Source organism: Xiphophorus maculatus, chromosome 17 (assembly GCF_002775205.1).
Source record: "Xiphophorus maculatus strain JP 163 A chromosome 17, X_maculatus-5.0-male, whole genome shotgun sequence".
NCBI classification, from domain to species: domain Eukaryota; kingdom Metazoa; phylum Chordata; class Actinopteri; order Cyprinodontiformes; family Poeciliidae; genus Xiphophorus; species Xiphophorus maculatus.
In genome coordinates this window covers 16,254,707-16,277,346 of record NC_036459.1, presented here as the reverse complement: position 1 = coordinate 16,277,346, position 22,640 = coordinate 16,254,707, and the positions used below count along the sequence as shown (strand labels likewise).

At 39.8% G+C, this 22,640-nt stretch overlaps 1 protein-coding gene across 12 annotated transcripts in view; it reads right to left on the bottom strand.

Annotated features, from left to right (window-relative positions):
- Positions 1 to 22,640, bottom strand: part of nav3 (neuron navigator 3) — a 283,136-nt gene that overhangs the window by 38,345 nt on the left and 222,151 nt on the right. For all 12 annotated transcript variants that reach the window (XM_023350561.1, XM_023350555.1, XM_023350557.1 and 9 more), the window contains 3 exons: positions 21,861 to 21,980; positions 2,290 to 2,413; positions 599 to 908 (listed from right to left, as the gene is read on the bottom strand). In XM_023350561.1, the coding sequence (XP_023206329.1) occupies positions 599 to 908; positions 2,290 to 2,413; positions 21,861 to 21,980 (554 nt within the window). The remainder of the gene's footprint in view (positions 1 to 598; positions 909 to 2,289; positions 2,414 to 21,860; positions 21,981 to 22,640) is intronic.

Below are 22,640 nucleotides of genomic sequence, written 5' to 3'. Positions count from 1 at the left end.
TACCAGCATTGTATAATGAGCTCAGCTGTTTGCTAATTGATGCTGGCTAGTCTTGAGGAGCTGAGTGGAGGAGTCAAAGAAGAGGGATGCTCTACAAAGAGGAAGCTTGGAAATTGCAGATATGAGAAGGAGCTTCGTCCTCGAAGGAAGCGCTTACCACAGCTGAATGGTTGCCGTGGGAGATTAGATGAGTTCTCAAACTTGCATGAAATAATCAAGGCAACACTCCAGGTATGTCTTTGATAAGGGAATAACATTATGACATGACGTAAAGCTCTAAAATGTCAATTTTACATAATACTGCCCTTTAACTACCCGATCAACAGGTTCTTACACCTGAGCAGTAGATCTCTGCAGTTCCTCCAGAGATACCTTGAACCTCTTGGCTCCCTCTCTGATCAATGCTTTCTTGCTCAGTTTGAAAGTTCATGTACTACTCTGTAATCAAATAAAATTTTTATATAATGCTTTGAGTTTTGGGGTTGCAATTGTGAAAATGTTCAAGGAATTGCAGCTGCCAAAGGCAGCCAAGCAATAATCAGGATTTCTTTTACTATGCACCGTGTTTTTTAAATGCAGTCAAGGTTGCCTCTCCTACCTGGTGTTTTGAGCGAAGCGGAGGCCCCCTTGGTTCTGGGTGGGGTAATCCCCACCTGGGTCGTCATGCCCCTCCTCCACGAGCCCGTTTGGGACATCTGGGGTAGCCCCGCTGCCTTCTGACCCGTGTCCTCATACTGACCCTGGGTTTGGGGTGAACAGGCGGACGGGGAAGGCTTCCAGCGGGAGGGGCTGCCGTTGGGGTCCATGCTCGCGTCCAACTCCTCCTCTACTTTTTTCAGATCTTCGGCTCCAACCCAACTGCTGCTCACCTCCGGCTCGGCATGCTTGGACCTGCTTCCTTTCTGGGACTGCAGAGGGGGGAGTAGAGGGGTTGTTGGGATTAAAGAAAGCACTGATTAGTCAAAGTTTCTACGAGATAACACAACTGGAAAAGGACCTTCTCTCTGCCGCACGTAGAAAGTGCCTATAAAAGTCATCAACCTGGTTCTTTTTGAAACAAGTACTAAGCACATTCAAACACACGTTGTGAGTCACCGGAAGGATGGGTGAGCGCCCGCTCGAGCAGCGGGGTGTGTGTGCGTGTGTGTGTGAAGTCGCAGCTATCTTTGGAATCTCCGATGTACAGATCTCCAGTTTTGGGACGCTTACAAACGCTCCCCCACAAACACACAAGTGACAAGCAGCCCCACCTTAACAGATGGTCAGTCTCCCTAGCAACGCCAGAGTCTCTTAAGAGGACAGTCTGTTGAGTATTTCATGAGGAGCCAAGGATACTTGGCAGAATAAAGCAAAAGCCCCTCTGAGGAGAGCTGAATGCTGCTCTTACTGCTCCCACCGTCAGCGGTGATTTCAGAGCTGACGCACTGGTTGGCCTTTGCTTCAGGCCAAATAAAGATGTTAGACGAGGCCGTTTTATTTTTTACGTGAAAACATAAGCATATGCAAAACCTCCTGAGCTTTATCAGGGTTTCTGGCTTTGAACAATTACATCTTGAAAGTCTGGTATGCATCTACAGTACATCCAGCCCCCTTTATTCTGACACCTATGAATAACCTACAAACTGAATTACTGTCTACCTAAACAGGGTCAGCTTCGGTTGTCCCTACATCCTGTAATCACGAGTTAGGGACCACACCCTACCGCAAACGGCTAACGTCTACAAATACTTGAGATTTCCTCAAAAATGCTCATAAATGCATATTTTAATAGTTCAACCACCAAATATACCTTAATATGCATAAAAACGCACAATGGAAACCATCTTAGCACAACCACAGATGCTAATCTCCACTGTTGGGGATAAAGCCAATTAACACCAAGGAAAGTGAATGGCGCTTCAGGATTGGCTGCTTTGCAAACATCAGCCAATAGCATGTCAAGTAGCATAGCACGTAGGCATGCTAGCTTCCCAAGACACATTGATTTTTAAATGTTTTTGATGTGATCTATGGAAAAACTTTTAAAATAGGTAAAATTTTTGGCAAGAATAAAAAGAAAAAAATCCATGAATAGATGAACGCGCACTGATCCATTACATTAAATCCCATTATTAAGTACACTGAAGTGAGTAACGTGATAAGATGTGAAAAATTTCAACGGGTGGAAATGCTTCTGAAAGGTGTTGGAGCTCTATCTCTCTGTGCCCATCAGTCTCCTACTTTTGAATTTCTTCCACACACAGAAACATCACCATGCTGTCGGTCAGAATCCACTGCGCGCGGCCCCACCTGTGCTCCCTTGGTTTTGCGTGACGAGCTCGTGGCGGAGTACGCTGGCGTGTTCAGGTCGTCGGTGCTGAAGTTGTCCAAGGTGTCGCTGAGGCCGCTGCTCACCGAGCTGCTGTCGTCCCAACTGCAGGGGAAGAAGAAACCAAAAGGAGATTGAATAAGATTCAATATTCACTTTTTTCTCTGCGAGCTGAACAGCAGAAATATCCGAGTCGCTTCACATATCAGTGAACTCCGTTTTACGAGCATCCAGGATTCAAAGCCATCTGCCTCCACCATAACTAAACTCTACTTTGAATGCAGTGAAGATTTGTAGATAAACGTCTCTCATCCACATAAAACAGCTGAGCTCTGTTTTCTTTAGGGTTAAAACAGGCTAATTGATTCATCGTGTGTGACTGACTAAGCAGATTCATATTATTGTTGTTATGGTTTATCTCATTTGGAAGGCAAACAAACAAAGGCTCCTAAATGAGGAGCAGATGGATCAAACAAGCGGATCATTACTGCACTACTTCATTTTTTGCTGTTAAAACTCGCACAATATGGTTCTTTAAACTCCAACCAGATTTTCTGCCATTGGATTCGGTAAACAAGCCCAGAGGAAAAGTTCACTGGGTTTTCTGGGATTATTTTGTCCTCTCACTCACACATTTCTACACACGCCGTGACAAACGGAGCTGCTAAGACATGCAACAAAAAAAAAACCTGAGTCTTTGTAGAGACGACTTGGTTTCCATGCCAACCTGTCAAGTCTCATCTGCATCTGGCTTTGCCTTTGTGCTCCTGCTTGTGATTGTAAAAGACCACCACCACTCTTATGCCTAATAAATCTGATCAAACACTTGTAGCTTCTACAGCTAAAAAAATGAAAAGTAAAAAAAACCAAAGAGGAAACACCTGCTCTAAAATAAAAGAAACCCCAACTCAATATATCTGTCACCCTGGAAAAAAACCCCAAGACATTTAAGGCCCCATCAAGGACGTGCGGAAGTCAAACTGTTGACACGCGGTCACATAGTTAGACGTTCATTTTCGTACACACAATACAAAATGTGAGAGTGTTTTCACAGATGATAGTCCAGTAAACTCGGTTAAATTGAGGACCAAAATTGCAACATTTGTTACATTTTCCTCTGCTGTTGTGTCAAACCAACTCAACCACATTCCCTCCTTGCCTGTGGTTGTGCTGCACCAAGAACCACTGAAGTAAATGACAGAAAAAGACACGAACACGACTTCTTTCCTCACAAAATGGAAACCAAAATGGAGTAGTGTCAGATTTTAGGGGCTGTGGGATTTCTCTTTTGTTGTTGGCAGAAGACTGTGAGCCATTTCTCCCAATAACGCTAGATTTGTACGTTTGTTTTGCTTCTATTTACCCAGAATGCCCTGTGCCATTGTCTGCTTCCCTCTTTTCGGAGCCGTCTCTGGTCCACTTGGCCTTCACATGTGCATTTGAACCACACCAGATTTCACTTCAACTAAACCAGGGGTGCCCAAAGTCTGTCCTCGAGGGCCGGCATCCTGCATGTTTTAGTTCTCTCCCTGGTGGTAGCAACAACCTTCTCAGCAGGTCAGTGTTCTCCTAAAGGCCTCTAATGAGCCATCATTTCATCCAGGTGCGTTAAACCAGGGAGAAAACTAAAACACGCAGGATGCTGGCCCTCCAGGACCCACTTTGGACACCCCTGAACTAAACCGAGGCCTAAGTTTTTAGGTGGAACAGAACTTGTTTTTTTTTGGTCCACGTCAGAGTTCGATGGCACGTTCACACCTCCACAAACGAACCGCAATTCGATTAAGGCGGACCGCACTATAAAGACACACAGAGCCAAACTTTTGTGAAACCCTTCCCCCTGCAGTATAGCTGATGGTGTGTGGTTTACAACAGCATGCTAAACACAGCAAACATGGCAGAGAGAAACGACTATTAAATCTGCCTATAAGAAAACGGATGAAGAGGAGCTTAAAATAAATGACCAAGTAAAAATAATGTGCAAAAAATTCTATTGTTTTAACAGCATGACACATGGTGAAACTGGGGAAATAAATGCTCTAACATAAGCATCAGGGACACACAAAGGTACATTTTGATGATATATGCACCTGCCACCTGCAGACACCTAGCAACCCAGATGTCCACTGGTGCAGTGCAAAATTGATTTCTTACCATCCAACAGGCAGCATTTATCTTCACAGCAATGATTTAACCAGGTATGAAGAAAAAAAAAACTACTCTAAAAAGCTTTATTTCCTTTTCATTACATCTGTACGGCACCACATGAACGGCTTCAGTTCGTTTATGCTACTTAGTTATTTTTACCATCCAAACCTTTCCTTCTACAATTCTCCTTCAATTCAAAGCCATTATTGAATAAGAATCTTGGCGACGGACTTGAAGCAAAGGACAAGTTTGGCTTGCACAAGAAATGAATCATCAGTCGGTGTAAATTTGCAGCTTTTAAAGAGCTATTCATCATGCTATAAAATGCAGGTGTTAAAGCTTTCTAAGTGGGGTTCAACTTGCTCAAATTAGAGTTCATTTATTGCTGCCCTTTCTGGGTCCGCAGACAAAGAATAATCATTGAAATGACTTTCTATAAACCATTTCTGTCTAAAACCGCAAGTCACCGTATGCAGACGACTGCTTTGATTATATTAATATTCATCAAGGGTGGCCGGTTTGCATCTGCAGATGATCCTGTGCGGATATTTCTTTTTCTTGCAGCGATGTCACTTCTCCAATCTGACTTTAAGTTACTTCCTCTGCTCTGAGGTGCTTACATCAGAAACCTCAGCGGTGGCAGGGGAGTGTGTGAGCACTCTGCTGCATCCTCCGAGACACTCCCTCCTGCGCGCGACAACAACAGAGAGGCAGGGGCACTTTTAGCGCTCTAAACAAATGACACTTGGCTGTCCTCTGAAAGACAAGTGCAGATGCACACCACTTGAATGCCACTCTGTATGCTTCGCCAAATGTAGAACGCCGGTTTAGGAAGTTTAAAAGTGGCGAATTCAGATGGAGAAATTCTTTTTCGCACGTACAACTCACGTGGGGATCAAACACGCAAGATGTCTCGATGAACGCATTTTGCTTTAGAAGCCTAAATGCAGACAACATGTATCGTTTCAGCCTCTCTTATGAAGGAACAAATTAACGTTTTTAACATATCCCCTCATTTCCTGTCTACTTGATGCAAATTGCTCTAGATGATTCCCATTTACCACAAAAAAGGGGGCACGGTGAAAGAGCTAGGCAGCATGGGCAGCCAGCGTCGAGGTCTATCAGCGAATTATGTGATGCAGAGGCAGATGGCTTGTGTAGGAGCTCAATGACTTCCAACTCCTTTCTAACCATTAGAATATTCTCGCTGGCAGCTGCGAGCTAGCTCTTTTATCCAACCGCGGCCTCTCTAATGAAATGCTGAAATCTTCCGTCTAATGAGTCAGTTTGAAATGCAGAGCAGATGATTAGAGCAGCTTCTGTGTGATCTCTTGCTCAGTTAACACGCTAAGTGGTATCTGCACACAGTGAAGAGCTCCCCTGGCGTATTTGATCAGGTTCTTTTTTTATTTTGTTTATTTATGCTGATACAAGAAATGGAGCAAGTGAATAAAGCCTAGGCCAGAGTTGTTCATGGAAATGGAATTGGTGAACAGATCAGTGAAGCTAGGGGTGGGAACTCAGGATCTTAAAAGTCAATGTATAGTCAGCTTCCAGAAACAGTTTTAAATGTTATTTTTATGTATTATGATCCTCACAGTTTATTTTAAAACTAAGGCTGGTAAGCAATAAGTTGCATGACTGTAAAGAATCTGGCTGCAGGCTAGCTACCCAAGAAGATAGCTTAGCTAATTGACCAGCTAATGTTAACATGTTATGCTTGTGTTACTCTCTATAGCACTTCAAATTTAGAAAATCAAATGTTAGCTGCTGTTAATATGATATTTTCACTACAGTCTGCGTATCCAAAACAACAAATATCACGGATAATATTATTGGAACTATGAATTTACTATGTTGGATTTCATTGCACATGTAATCATAACCGTTTCTTTTTTTGTTATAAATACTATGAAAATCTCATCCCGGCCCAAGTCCAAAATAGTACAAATTGAAAGTTATGTAAGCACCTCCATTTTGGTTTCATATGTCTACAGTACAAGAGTAAAATGAAATGCACATTAGTTTGTCTCTTATTTTAACAAATTAAACTGGAGATAACCTTTACAAGAAAAGAGAAAATTAAGCCTGAGTAAAGGATGGTGTTTATTAAATAATTTGTGACACATTTAACCATCTTTAAGATGCTTCCTGACTTTGCATGGTAGTTATAATATTCCTTCCCTATATCCACATCTGGCTCTCTGTGGTTTCTGGTGCTTTAAGTCACCAGAAAACCTGAAAATGTTTTAACTTGCTAATTTAAAAACAAACTGGTGGGTCTTCATTATGTGTAATTCTTGCATTGCTTTGGTGTGGAGTGACACACCAAAGCAAAAAAAAAAAAAAAAAGTGAGTACTGTGATGGTTTGGGATAAATACTGTACATTTACCAATAAACAGCATCTATCTGTAGTGTTACGCAAGTAAATCTAGAAGAGTGTCATGAATTGGTGGTGAGAGGTGGTGAGGCAGACGCTGTAGACCCAGGTAAGATGAATAAATGATTTTAATAACGAAAACACAGTCCAAGCAACGGGCAGCACGGCCGAGCGGAAGCCAGGGCTCGACGCCGGTAGCAACAGTAAAACGACTGGACAACACGAAGGACTGAACGCACATTAGACGAGGACCCGACAAAGAACAGACACACAAGTGACACTAAATACACTGGGGGTAATCAGGGAACAAGAAACACCTGGGAACTAATCAAGGGGAGAACAGGACAACACGGAGACACAGATACACAGGAAACTCAAAATAAACACACAGCAAAACACAGATCACGACAAAGAGATTCTACACTGATGATACCGTTTTATGATATGTGATGTAGTTGAGAATGTGAATAATGAATAATGCCATTATAAGGAACTGCTAAACTATTATACCATTTTCTATCTAATAAGCATGTATTTTCCAAAACAATACTATAGACTTATATTGAAATAAATATGGTAGACACAGTGTTCTGCTGCATCATGTCCAGGTACGCTTTATTTCCACAGTCATTGTTTTTCTCTGTACTTTTATTTTAAAAGGATCAACTCACCTTGAGGATATAAGAACGAGATTTTAAAGCGCACACCGATTTACCAGATGAGCTATTTGTAATAAACAAGGAGAAAATCTTTAACTCTTCTGCTGCTTGTGCTTTGCATGTGTGAATTCTAAAAGGAACATTTTCTCTGGATGCTGAACAAGCTCAGATTTCTCTGGTTGAAGGCTTAGTAAAACAAACAAAAGGTGTTGCTCTATAAAAAGACCACCCTAACTGTTACAGTGTGAATATTTCATCAGGCTGCCTCCCAGGATCAGCAATGATTTCTGTCACAGAGACGGGGCTAACCGAGCTCCTCCTCTGAGACCAACACGCCGTTACGTCATCTGAAAAGATGGCTCAAACAAACTCAGTAACCTTAGAGATGAGGCAGGCAGGTCGGACATTTGTGTCATAACGTCCTAAATTAAGCATGAGTGCTGAATACTCAGGCGTAGATCATTCAGGATGGAGTTGGCTTCAGTTCCTTATTTTGAAGAAGGGAAAAGTGTGAAAGCCGCTAAATGAGTCATTTTGTTAATGAGTTTTACTTATAACTGCTGGATAAACCTGTGATGTCTTAACTGTGACCTCCTTGGTTACCTCGCTTCAAGTAGATTACAAAAGCAAACGTTTCTCTCTCATGTCAAATGCTGTTTCAGTTTGCAACACATGTGCTAACTCAAATAATGTTTTATAGCAGGTGTTTACGAGACAAAAACCGCTCCCTGAGGGGAGACTTTTTCCCCCCTTGTTATTGCAATCTTTTGCTATTGATTTTAACAGGCTGCATCACCGGTACGAACAGGCTGCTGTGGTTCTGTTCAGCCATGCAGGAATGAGCTCATACAATATTCAATGCACTCTTTCAACAGCTCTAAAAAAAGAAATGATACTAGAGTGAAGAAGAGACGGCGTTTGAAACGGCCTGATTGTGAAGTGGTAAATTGCTCGCCGCTGACAGGATCAATAAATAGTTGCTTGAGGGAAATGGTAAGAAACAGAATGAAACCAAGATGACTGGTAAAAACAGCACTCGTTCAAACTTTATTATGCAAGATAAAACAAAAATTAGTGTTACTAACAGAGAGATATGAGTTTTTGTTAATATGAGTCAAATTTCACAAATGTATTCACTTTATCAATCCGACCAACCAATAAGCAACAGCCAGCCAATGGCCCAACCAATCACCTTCCACTGATCCAACCAAAATATTAACCAATAAAGCCCCTCAATTACCATCCATCCATATTTATTACAAACTTCACCTGCTGACAATGTTTGATTCTTTCCCCAAATCCACAATGTAGCAATGACATTTAGAGTCAAACTCATTCAAACTGTAAACAATATCCTAATATAAGTTAAGTCGGAAGTAAATCATAGATTCTGTTAATGAAGCTCCGTGTTATCTTAATTAATGCTTGTGGCTTATAGTAAAAAAAAACAACAACTTTATGCCCACAAATATGTTTGAAAAAGTGAGTAGAAATAACTATTTTTTGAACTACTGTAAAAGGCAAAGACAAAATTACCACAACATAGTTTAAGGAAACAAAAAAAATTCCTTTCCATCTAAAACGTAGCAATAAGTTTTCTAATCCCCAAAGTGAAACATAAAGACTTTACTGAGAGAATAAACTGTCATAATTTGACTTCTTTCAAACACAAAACATTAATACATTAATCTATTGTCTCAGATTTCTACAGAGGATAGTTCAAGTTCTGCCATCATCTTACCTCCTATGGGACAGTTGCTTCCTATTGGCTCACCGTTGTAAAGACTTGAGGCGAAGCTTCACCTGACAGAGAACATGGAAGCAGCCGTGGCTCTACTGGCTTGTCGAAAGAGGAAATGGAAACGCGAAAGAAAGGAAGGAAGAAAGGACTCCTCAGTGTTCCACTTCTACCTACTGCAACTGCCAGCTCCCGCTCCCGTCTGTTCGCCTCACCCCTCCCCTCCCTCTCCTCCTGACCAGGATGGGCCCAAGAAGTCCTTGGAGAGCCGATCAGACATGTTGTCAGCGGCGAGTTTCACTGGGTTAATTAAAGGAGGATGACAATGCAGAACGGAGCCAAATCAAAAAGGAAGTACTTACCGAATAAGAACTCTGTTTGTTTGATGACAAGCTTAGACCGGAGAAAATCTCATGCATAATATGAGATGCTAAGAAATGTCAGTCCATCCGCTGTTGCATATTCACATATTCATCTCTCCTTATTTCTGGGAGATGGATGGCTAACAGTAGCTTCTGTGTCTGCAGATCACAAGTAGACTAAACACAGTTTTCTGCTTTAAAAGGAAAGTAACGGTTGATTTGAGCTCAAAGAAAGAAAAATGCAGTATTAACTCTAGATATCTAGATAACTGTTCACTTCGAAGAAGACATTAAAAAAACTGATGTAGCATTTTTTGTTAGCGCTAGCTTCACTGCTAATCCAATGTCTACTTTAGACATGGACTTGTTCATTGTTAAAAATCTCAATTTTTAACAAATGGAGATTCTCAAAAATAGAACTGCTTATGCTAAAGCTTTTTCTATAAATTATAAGCCTACGGTGGCTCAGAAGGGTCAATAAATTGCAAAAGCCACACTCAACAGAAAAGACCACAACACGGAGCAACAGAAGACAATGAAATAATCATAACAAAAGTGACGATAAACTTCATAGCATAATAAAGCTAAGAGTTTTATTTTTTAGCATAACTTCCATTGTGGCTTTTGATGTGTTATGATTTTTGCAGTTATGGTGTAACTACAACATTTATTTTTATTTTTGTCAGTGATGAATGCACATTACCTTGGCTTAATAATATTAATGTTGAGTTGTAGTATCTGTTATGTATCTGTATGTTGTCAATAACAAATAGGTAGTTAGTTTTAGTGCTAACATCTAGTGCTAGCCAAGTCAGATTTCTGCCACATCAAAACCTTCAACCTCATTAATGTCATAGCTAATGCTGTTTTCAAGACTATTTCTTAAACTCATTCAGTATCAAACAGGAATTCTTTACCAACAAATACTTTTCTCTCTCCAAAAGGATCTACCAAAATCACTACAACTGTTTAAAGATTTGGAAAATAGCGTTTACATGAACGCCACATGGCAACTTTGAAACTGAAGCTGACTTAAAATAGCATAAGTCTGTCCATTTTATCAGGGTAAATACACTGCTTCTGGTAAGATAAGGTTATAAACTCTTCCTAGAACCCCGCTCAGAAAACAAATACAAAAACAAAGAAATTCAGTCCCATTCCTTGAAGTGAATAATTTAGTTGTTTTTTTTTTTTAAACTTTGTAGCTCACGGAGCAAAACAAATTGTCACATATTCAAGATAGAAAAGTCTTGGCCTATTATTTTTCATCTCTAATAAGACGCTTGTTACCAAGGACAAGTAGACATGTGCATTGTTACAGTGTGGGATCTAACTCAATTCATTTCAACCCAACCCAACTCAATTAAAGGAAAGAAAAAGGTGACCTTGGAGCAGAAAGCTGGAAACGTGTCCGTTGCCAAGCAGTGACAGACAGCAAGACGTCAGCGGAGCCGGACCGAGCTGGTCAAGATGTCCGGGCTCCTTGCTGCAATGCAGTCAAATATGACAACAGTTGCTCGCCAGTGTGGGGGTTTACAGAAGGCCTTGCTTTCCCCAGCGGAGATTGTTCAACTCTACGACAAACTGTTGGCAAACGGGCAAGAAAGCGGCTCATGAGCCAGAGCCCAAACATACACACCAGACTGTCCCTAAGTGAAGGAGTTAAGCTCACTGCAAAATGTTTTTCAGGAAAAGTTAGTCAGCAATTCTGTTCTTACAGAGAAACAAAATAAGTGATTTTACCATTTTAATAATATAACATTCAGGTCTGAACCTGAATGACTGTCAGTCAGTAGAGGAACTTGACTCACATACCAGGAATTGTAGGTTGTCTGTTTTATAAGCTAGCAAATAGGATTTTTGGATTTGGATGTAAAAGCAAAAGACAACTGGACTGCTTATTATTATTATTTTGAGACCATATTGGCTCTGTGTTTTATGAGAACTAAAGAAGCCCCACATGTCAGTGATATTAAGGTAGTGATGTTTTAAACTCAGTCTGCTGAGTAACAAGCTGGTTGGCAAGATGTTTTTACTGAAAGCAATTAAAACGTTATACATTGTTGTTTTAAATGTTGGTGTTCATATTCACTGAAGGGTATTACATCATGAGAAACTTTTGAAACTATTTTTAAGATAAATGATATTAGCTTGGTATTAGACATTGGGTTTTATAACATTTAATTATCTCAGGTGGTTGGATGAAAATGCAATTAGTGCCTTGCTTAGGTCATCTTTCTATAAGCTTAAGGTGAGTCATTATGATACCATCACTGTTTCACATAAAACCTGGAGTCAGGCAATTAGGATGAACTGAATGTAATAAAATACATACTGCTGTTGTGCAGGAAATGCTAATTACCCAAACTCTGCAGATGTTAATGTTAGCGATGATAAAGGCTGCCTGAATTATTCCCTCTAGTCTTGAAACGGAAGAAAAGATAATTATTAGCATTTAAAGTGAGTCAGGCGTTGGATAAATCATGTTTTTATCCTTTTTGCTTATACGTGAATACAGCAGGTTATCAAGGCTTAGACAAACTGTGTAGGCTAGCTGAAAATGTGGCCATATGGGGTTTGTCATCGCTCAGGAAAACAGACAGACAGCTCTGACCTCACTCAGCATTATTTCTCTGGCCTCGTCACCCAGGGATCCATCCTCATGGGGTCAGGTGGGCACGTCAACCACTGAACCAGTGACAAGTTGAAGTATGCAAGCTGTTCTCAGAGTACGTCTCTAAGGCAAAAACTACCGACAGCATGCCAGTCGATGCTGAAGGTATCCCACATGTAAAACAACTTTCTGACATGTTTTACGTGTTGAAACATTTTCTAGTAAGATAGAAAACAGTGTTTTAGATTTTGAAATTCTTAGAAAACACTTCACATGTGGTTTCATTTGCAGAAATTATGCACATGTCCAACATGTGAGTACTTTTTACGCAACTTGATGTTTTCTAGCAAGGTGCTTAATGACAAAATTCACAACAGCTGTTTGATTCGACCAGTAAAATTCTTGGTTCAATCAAAACGCTTATTTAAACAGTCAAGGAGAGCTCTGCCTCTCAGTCACTGCTGTCACCAGACGAGCCTTTGATGTTACAGCGTGGGCAGCTATGTCTTGTCAATACACTGACATCGGCAAGCCAATACCACCCAAATAACGCCATTAATCCAGTCATTGTGCCCCAGAATGAGCAACACAGGCCTAATTTTATCCTCATGGATGAGAAAGCTCCAACTCATCAATGTCGGATCATTAAAGAGCGACAGCTGGAGACTGGGGAACCTTGAATGGAGTGGCCTGCACTTTCTCCAGATCTGAGTCCCACAGAAAACCTCTGGGATCAACTCAGTCACCAGGGAGAGGCTCGTAACTCTGGACTCCAGAACCTCCATGACCTCAAGGACTGCCAAGCAATAAAAGTGGGATGCCACGTCTCAACAGACAATGACTCAACTTGTGTACAGCATGAGATGTCATTGTCAAGGTGGTATTGATGGTCAAGAACACATGACATGTCACTGAGACATTGGGATGTTTTTGTTGTAGCATGCCCACCACTGTGCTGAGGAGGAAATCACTTTTGCATGATCTCCTCAGCCCACTTTCATTGTAGGTTGGACTCCCTAAGTTTTTGTGACTATTGTAGATATTCATGTTTGATTTCTATGTATATAGGTTACTCTTTTGAGACACGTGTTCTCATTTTCAAGAGTGACCCCATTTTACACAGACATGCAAGACAACAACATGTGAATGCAGACTGTAGAGTCGGTACAATTCACACAACGACTGCATGCATATTAGCTGAATATACCAAGACGTTTGAATCAGGGATTCAACCTCAAACTAGCAAAAGTTTGCAAAGTTTAGTCTGCATGCCTGAGTGGATTTGATAAAGTTCAAGACCCAGTAAAAGACAAAAGTCTGAGGAATGTGAAAACTAAAAGGGAAAACTTCAGAAAGCATAGACAGCAGAAATGTTGCAGTGTTGCACTTTCAGGTGCAATGCTGTAGGATATTTGCTTCCTGAGCAGCGCCAGTGGCAGAGATAAATGACACACCACAAACTTAGATAATGACTGGCTTTGTCAGAGATAGCGAGAACCTCTTTCCCTCCAAATCTCCTCACTGCTTACAGCAGCACTTGACAAGCAGAGCAGCTTCGCCACGACTGCCACGGACTGACAGCCTGGATCCTGCTGCTTGGCAACAAGTGCGCACATCTGCAGACACACACTCAAATGTGGACGAAGACAAGCTCTCTCTTGTTGGGAATGGACAACAAAACTGTAGCAGGCATTTCAACATGGTTGCCTCCAATTCCCCCAACAGCTTCAAATCAAAAACAAAACAAACAAAAAAAAAAAACTCGAAGAAGTGCAGAGCCAGCTGCCACAGACCAGTCAACAGAGGCGGAGAGATGGCAGCGCACACGCATGACACTGGGACACTAAAAGCAAAGCCCCGTTACTTATTTGTGTCTCTGCAGAGAAATGGGAGCCTGGTGGTGTCAAAACATTCTCCATAGGCATCTGTGCTTGACAGCACAGCCATGGGCACGTGTTCATCTATGTTGCATGGCAGAGGGATATTTTTAGAGATGAAAAGGGCTTTTAGGGAAAAAGCTGGGCTCTCAATTGTTTTCAAACTTACTAACCATCTGAGGGACCCGACCATCTCCAGATGTGCTCTTTTCAGAGCCGACAATGAGATTCTCTGTCAGATCAATCACGGTGCTTTGTATCTGTAATCGAGATTTCCAAATTTGAGGTTAAAAAAATTCACTGAAACCTACCAATGAAGTTGGACATTCCTCACCAACCCTCAGCAGAAAGTTAAATATGGTGGTTCATCAGACACCTGCAGAAGTAAAGTACTAAAGCTGTAAAGTGTTGTTACAGACTCTGTATTCACACATTAGTAGAGATATGCATAAATATGTCCTTATGTCAGCAGCAGTAGAAAGTGGGGGCAAGTATCTCTTGGCATAAGGAATGGAATAAAAATATTGATTATCAATGCATTGCTGTACATTTTTCTAATTCGATATTTATTCGGAAAACCCTGTGATTCAATTAGCTCTGTTGGCCAATGCTTGTTTTATATTATCACATATAAAACACTTTGATGTGAAGTTGTCTTCTTCTTCTTCTTGAATTCATTGGTGGTTGGTAAACAGGTATGTTGTATGTGTTACCACCACCTAGTGGTGGGGTGTGTGGGTCAGAATGACAATATTATTAAAATATGCTTAAAAATTTTGATTTATAAATTATATCAGTTTCCACAAGGATAACTATTTACGTTTACAGACACTTAAATTCAATTTTAAAACAGTACTAGCATGCTTTGTATTCCGTATTGAGTACAAGTACTATTGTATTATGTGAATATATAAATTCTTAAGTAATGTATAACATCATAGTTGTTCATATTTACAGGAAAAATGTAAAACTAATACCAAAAATTAAGCAGTATCCCAATTAATTATTTGTATACTACTTATTACTAAATCAATAAGTATTGATTTAAATACTAATCAAACTATTTAAATCAATATTGAATTGTGTCAATAGCAAATCGAATAGTGTTTTTAAAATCGTATAAAGTATCTGGTTAATGAAATTTTCAAAATATTATTGTTGCATTTTTATGGATTATGGAAAACCTTTTGTTACTATTGGTTATTTGATGTCTTCAAGTTTTTAGTTTTAGAATGGGATGGCGAGCATGGGAGTCATTTTGATTCCTTGTATGTCTAGTACATTTGTTGAATTGACAATAAGGTAGACTTTCTAAAACATCTAAATTGAATTGAGTTTCTTACCCAGCCCTACGTAGCATTCAATGAAACATTGTAATGGAAAAGGAAATCTAAAAATATTTACGACCCTACACCAACTCACCTGGCATTGATGATAAAAAAAAAAAAATAATAATAATAATAATAATCAGATGTATCAATTTCAGCTAGTTCGACTTGCACACTCCCAGAGCTGTTAAACTGTGACTGAATGTGTGTTGATTTGGGCCTTTTTCTTGGTGACATGATGAGTCATTTAGATGCATTTCTGCTGGGATTTTGTCGGTTTGGAATAAAGCCCGCAGCGCTCAGCCTGCGAAAAGCACGAAAGCGTAACGAGCCTCCTGGGAGCTCAGTTTGTGTACACTGATCAGCTCGCACTTTCTCCTTCCCGAAAACTCCGTGAGCCTGGAGAATTGGGAAGGAAGGACAACAGGCTCGGTGCTCTTGTTACTCCGGAGGCGATCCAATAAGGCCAGTCTTTCTGAGGCCCTTTAAAATTGATCGCTCAAAATAACAACCGGATTAAATTTTAATAAGCAGTTATTGGCTGTTTCATAGTTCTGATTGGTGGGAAAGCAATTTGCCCCAAACCACATATTCTATCCTGTTTGCGTCTGCAGTTCTGCTGTAAGAACTACTAACCTGGTTTGTGCCGTAAACCTACATTTACTCAGCAGCAAATTGAAGTATTTACGGCATAAAATAAGCAACTTCCTATTAAACATAAGAGAAAGTGGAGAGACATGCAAGAAATAAGTCAGACTGACTAACATATTAAATCCTAAGTCATTCAAAGCAGTTAACAGTGAAGAATATATGGCTGTCAGTCTGGATTTCCTTCTGAAGAATGAAGCTAAACGCTTCTCTTGTACTTTTCTGATTGGCGGCATACACATTTCCGGTGCTGGAAATTCTCCAAAGGTAAGGCAGTAAACAGATTGTCTGAACCCGCGACTTATCCAGTACTCATTTCCCTTCCAGCCAGGGGCTTTGGGGAAAAGCAGGCTTTTGGATAAAAGACGAAATATAGTGGTGGAAGGCAGATCTTGTCCTGCGGAGGTAAAGCCAGGCTGAGGTGTGAAATCTGGTGAGCAATTGCTTCGGATATAAATTTCCCCCTGAGCTCCGGTGTATGTCAGCGAGAAGTGACAGCTCAGCCGCTGACAATCACTCGTCCCAGCGGCGCTGGGGGAAGCGTCGGGTATTTTTATCTCCGTTTATATAGTTTTCTGGGAGAAAATGGAAAAGAAGAAACAAAAGAAAACAGGGTTTCATAGTTCAAACTCTGATCCTGTGGGGAGACTGTTGCCTCTAGGAAACCAACGGGAAGGCAGGCATCAATATCGTTTTCCCTGAGGCACGGTGTGCTAAGACAGAAAAGCTGTTTTTTGGGGGGGGTTTTAAAGTGAAAAACTTTAGTGAAATATTCAGATATTGAGAAAGTTCACCAGATTCATTTCTATTCTCATCATATCCTGAGGTTAAAGCCAGACAGGAAGATCACTTCAAGACTGACAAGTATTCAGATTCAGTGAGATTCAGTGAGTGTTTTGATGAGTCATACATAACTGCCCCCAAGGAAAAATGACTCAACTAATCATTGTGGAGAGAAAAATATATTTAGTTTTTACCAAAAACCTTTTCTGAATGAACACAAGCTGTACCAGGACAGAGTGCACATAGCAAATGAGAGAGAAAGCCATTCAATGATTAAAAATACTAAGAAATGTCAATGTTAGCATTACAGCTAAATAAATATAGCGATGTAATCACAAAATCTTACAATCATAGGAAACTAAGGTTTTTATCCTTTTCTCCCTGAATACTCTGACCAGTTTGGCAGACATTAGTTGCAGGTGCTGGCTGTTTATTCATAGCCTCCCATATGCTGTAAAACTGTCAGTATGCAAACACATCTCATATTCCACATGCCTATGTGCACAACCACATGCTACAATATATTGTTATAGAACGACTCGAGAGCTTTCACATCAAAATAAATGCTAACAGGTTGGTGACAAGTATTACAGCAACAACAGTTGGACAAACTTCAGATGAGAATAAAACCTCTAACTAGGACAGGATAATAAATCAATAACAATATATATATTTAGATAGACGTGATCAATACCAGTAGATGATACGTCTGATAGAATATTCAATATTCAATGATTTCCGAACGGCACAGCATTCTGGGGGATGTAGGCAGAAGAAAGGCTTTAGCCACTCAATTTCTTACAGCCAGCTAACTCAGTCTTTGGTTACCTAGCAACAACCTGTTGACTAACTTGCACAGCAGCAGTTTCAGGTTGCGCCTCATAACTGCTTAAAAAAAACCCCAACACCACCAGTTTGGCAGTATTTCAGACAACTAAAACAAAAACTAATGAATAATTATCGATATCGACTAATAAGAATTGCTTATATCGTGATGTTATTCAGCCATATCATCCAGCCCTTCTAACTGCATTAAATTCTTCTATACCCTTTGAGTTCACGCTGACTAGTTTTAGCATTTTTTGAGTTCTGTGTTATTTTCCTTCAATAATTATTAAAGTAGTTTTTTTTCCACATAACATGTAGTGGTTGCACAACTTTGAGTTTAAATCTATGGCCTACATACAGCATCTGGTTTTACGACCAAGGTCACAAAGGTAATCAATACCAAAAAATAACAAATTCTAATGTACAACCTTGCAAAAAAGCAAATGATACACAAAGAACTGCCAGCCGCAGCAACAGGATTATAATGGTTTGCATTATGACGCAGGCATCAATCACCAGTCGGTTTTAATTACATCATCACTCCGCTTCCACATCGTGTTCACTGAATAATACAGCTTGACATCCATTGTCTAGGAAATCCTGCAACATGTCGTCAGGTTTGCTGAAGTGTTCAAACAGAGCTGCTCTAATTGAAGGCAAAAAGAAGAAAAGACGTCAAAATCTTGACACACGTCTGATTGTTTTCTTTTTTTTCCCTTTCCACCTCATGCTGTTCTGGCTGTTGTTGAAATCTCAGTACAAGTAAGAGCTGGAAAATGTCACCGCATCGGTCGACTTCTTCCAACCTCTCTTAATGTCAGTCCTTACAATCTTTTTTGACAGGTTTAAATCAGCATCGCACCTGCTCAACAATCTGGAGGCAGGAGGTTTTGCAGCTCTAATAACCAAATTGCACTTTGTCATATCTGCCTTGCATTTAAATTTTAGAATAGAATAGAATAGAATTCAACTTTATTGTCATTGCACTGTCACAAGTACAAGCAACGAGATGTAGTAAATTTTATAGGAAAACTAAGTTTTGAATGCTCCAAAGATGGCTTTACACCCTGGGTAAACTAAGGTTTAACTTATTAAGCCCAAACTGAAATTGTTGCTCTTCGTTTTGTAGCATGATGGAAGAAAAATTAAGAGTGGAAATAGAACACCAACTTTTCCTGCACAGCAACCATGTCTTTAGTTAAGAGACGTGGTTCAGCTAGAGAGTTTATGGCCTGCTGACTCAGGCCACATAAAGCCAGAACGCCAGTCGGCTGATTTATAGCAAAAACAACCTCCAAATGTAGATCACTTTTTCTGGGATGAAACAAAAACAGATGCTAATAATACTATGTAGTGCAAAACTTCGTAACACCCTAAATTACATGCAATTTTATCACGTTGTAATATAATTGTTTGTGCAACTGGGGCCAAAGTTGTAAAGGCCACAACGAATATTATTGTCACTTAAAAGCAAACACACACACAAAATCACTGTGTGGCGTATTTGGTTTCTGCTCAATAAACTGAATTTAAAAAAAATGTTGCCATTTTTTTATTTTCTTTTTTAGAAAACTAAAGCTCTGACACATGAAAAGGTGTTTCCTGTTATTTTAATCTGGAAATTAGTTTAATCTCTATTCTCACCAAAAGAAGAGAGAGATATAGGTCAGTCCTTTTTTTGGAAACAATTGGCCACATTTAATAAATTCTCGTTTTTTGGAAAAGTCACTAGATATTTATGATGGTATTAAATATGGAATTAAGGTAGAGCTAAACAATGTGCATGTAATTCACATTTTCGGTTGTAAAAAGAACTTACTCAACAGTAAAATAATGCTTCGGCATCAACTCCTTGTGCTGGGACCCTAAATTTGTACTGTTGTGAAATTATAGTCACAGGCCACATAAACTCACTCCAAGGGTGTCAAATAGCCCATAAGTCACACTTTGACATCTATAATATAAAATCACAAGTCTGTCTAAAGAGTTCTAAACGAAGCAAGTAGGCCTGTCGTGATAAACGATAAATCAATTAATTGTACAATAAATTGAAACTATCGACCTCATTTTAATTATCGGCATTATCATCTCTTCCGGCCTTTTTCTCTTTCTGTTGATGACACTGAATGAAAAAAGGCTCAACTCCGGTGCTCTCCACTGACATCTCCCTTCCTTATTTCCTTAGTGTAAAGCCCAGCGCACACGACACGAGTTGTCGGCCCATTTTCAAAACCTGACAGACCACACATTAGCCGACAGAAATCCTAGGTATAACGGTTCGATCGGGATCGATCGTGCCGTGTGGTGTCCAATAATGGCTACAAGTCCAGTGAACTAATTTTAAAACCGGGCATTAATCAATGCTTTACTACAATCTACCTGCAATGCATGTGGCTAGTGTCAGCGTAAAGTCCTGACATTATAACCTATTTATGTCTCATTAACGAACAGCTGAAAAGTTACCAGGTTTAACAACTGCGGTAGCAATTTCGCCCCTTTCATCCCCTTGTCATTTCTATATTATTTGCACAAAATGTTGAATAAACATTAATGTTGTTTCCACACATCATCTCCAATGTCAGCTGGACTTCGGGTTGCGCCGTGTCAGCTGTTTGGGATTCCCCTCCCTAATTTCCCCTCAGAAAGCGGAGGAGAATCCGCGCTTTCTGATTGGCTACCTGTCACATTCAACAGGCTGCATTAAGCTCCCAGTCGGGAAAACCCCTGATTTAGATCGGAGCGGCAACGACGATCTACCGTAACACACCACACACTACAGGATCATCGGTTATGAAATCGCAAGCAACAATCTTAGAACGACCAACATTCTAAGATTGTCATAAGGGGAAAAATCTGGGCAAAAAAATCGTGTAGTGTGAACTATTGCATCAGGAAGTCGATGTGCCCATTTTCTCTATTTAAATCTAATGATTACTGAACATGATATACAGACTTCATAATCTACAGTCTTTTGGTTGAATGCAGTATTTATTTACACTTTATCTTTATGTTGTTTAGTTTTTATTCAAGTACATTTTTTGTTAATGGAGACTGAGAATCCATTTTATTTTTGTTTTTGGTTGTTTTGTTTATTTTGTTTATCAGTTCCAGTGTTAAATATTCTTTTGAAAATAAAGTGTATCTATCTTTGGCAGGAAATCACATGCATTATTACGTCATTTCCATTAAATCAGTGTAAAAAGGTCTTCAAACAATATTATCATTTATAGCAATAATTTTTGAGACAATTAATCGCTCAGCAAAATTTGTTATCATGACAGGCCTAGAAGCAAGTCCTTAAAAATGTCAAAATAAAACTCCACAGCCTGCTATATCACAATCATGTGCTACCACTAAAGATATTTTTTTTTACACAAGTGTTGCTCAAATGTCACAGCAACGACCCAACAATATAGTTTTCCAATCTCATTCTCAGCTATGCAGACACTTTGTCTGCGCTGATGGCATCTCTGAGTTTTAAATCACCAGTTGGTCCTCATGTATATTAAAACAAGATACTGTAATCACAAAAAAAGCAGAAACAAAGCTGATGTTTTCACACCTTAATGTCTTCATGTTTAGAGCTACATAAAACATTTTGTGACACGGTAGCATACACCACAGCACAGGAACCAATACTGTACAGAAAACAGACAACATACACTTAAAAGTGAGAGACATAAAGCACATAGGCAACAGAAGGATGACAGTAAGTAGGCGATTCATTCACTAAATACGATAAAGCAAAATTTGATGTTTTACACTCCGGTCTTAACAACATTAATAATTTAAAAGTACAATAAGTAGAGTCGCTTGATGTGACAAAAACACTCACAGATCTCTGTCCAAACATCAAAGACTCTCATATTAGTTTGATCAGCTCACTTTTACTACATTTTATATATACAGTATATATATATTTTATGCATCAGCATCATTAACAGTATAGCACAGTGCACTCTGGGGTGTTTGCACTTAAACTTGTTCTGCTGATTGAAGCTGATAATGAAAAGCAACTAGAAAAGCGAATGAAGAAACATGTGAGGGACACAATGGTAATACACATTACCATGATTGAAAGGACTTTTTTTTTTTTGCCTAATACCTGTGTTTGGATTATTCTCTTACGGATCATCTTGACACAGAGACCAGCAGCCACAGCAAGACTGATCGATTCTGTCCTCACCTGTCAATGTCGCCCTGCATCTCTTTGCTCCCTCTCTGGGCAATCTCCCGAGGAGAAGTCACATCCGAGGATCGGCCTGCAGTCCGTCCATAAAGGTGTAGGCCACTGTCGGTTAGGTATCTGTGAATGGACAATTCTTTAGTAATTTAAATATTAAACCAAACCAACGGCGCAAGTCGTTCTATATCGTGTTTTATCAAGTTATAGAATGGTGTTCCAGTGCCTCTCCATTCAAAATCAGTTTTGATGTGTGTTTGGGCTCATTGATCTGTTGGAAAACCCAAATGTGTTAAGTTTTTGAAAGGGAAAGCTTCTACTTGATTTCTTCAAGCATACTTTTAAAGACTGAGGTCAGTCAGTCTTTCTTCAGAAAGTGGTTGGATTGTCCATGTGTGGAAATGCATTTTATTTGTGGAGCTGGAAGGCATTAAAGCTTGTAAGGTGGTTCTTTAAAGGTGGGCTCCCTCTTTTAGTCAAGATCTGCTTTACAAGATATTCACATGGGTTTTCCAGTGATTTCCAGTTTCATGCAGGGTGAGGTTCTGCTGACTTTTGGGTAAGCGCCTACCAAAGAATCTCTCTTCTTCATAAAGACGATGACTTGGGGTCAAAAGTTTAAAACTTGGACAAAACCATTTGATCAGAGTGATCAAAACCATTTTGCAATGTATAATCTTCTTGAGTGGCTCCAGCCTTAATTAGTTTGCTTCATGATTATTCCACCCTGGAAAAATGTTGTTCAAATTAATCCGTCAACATGAAGATATGACGTCATGTCCC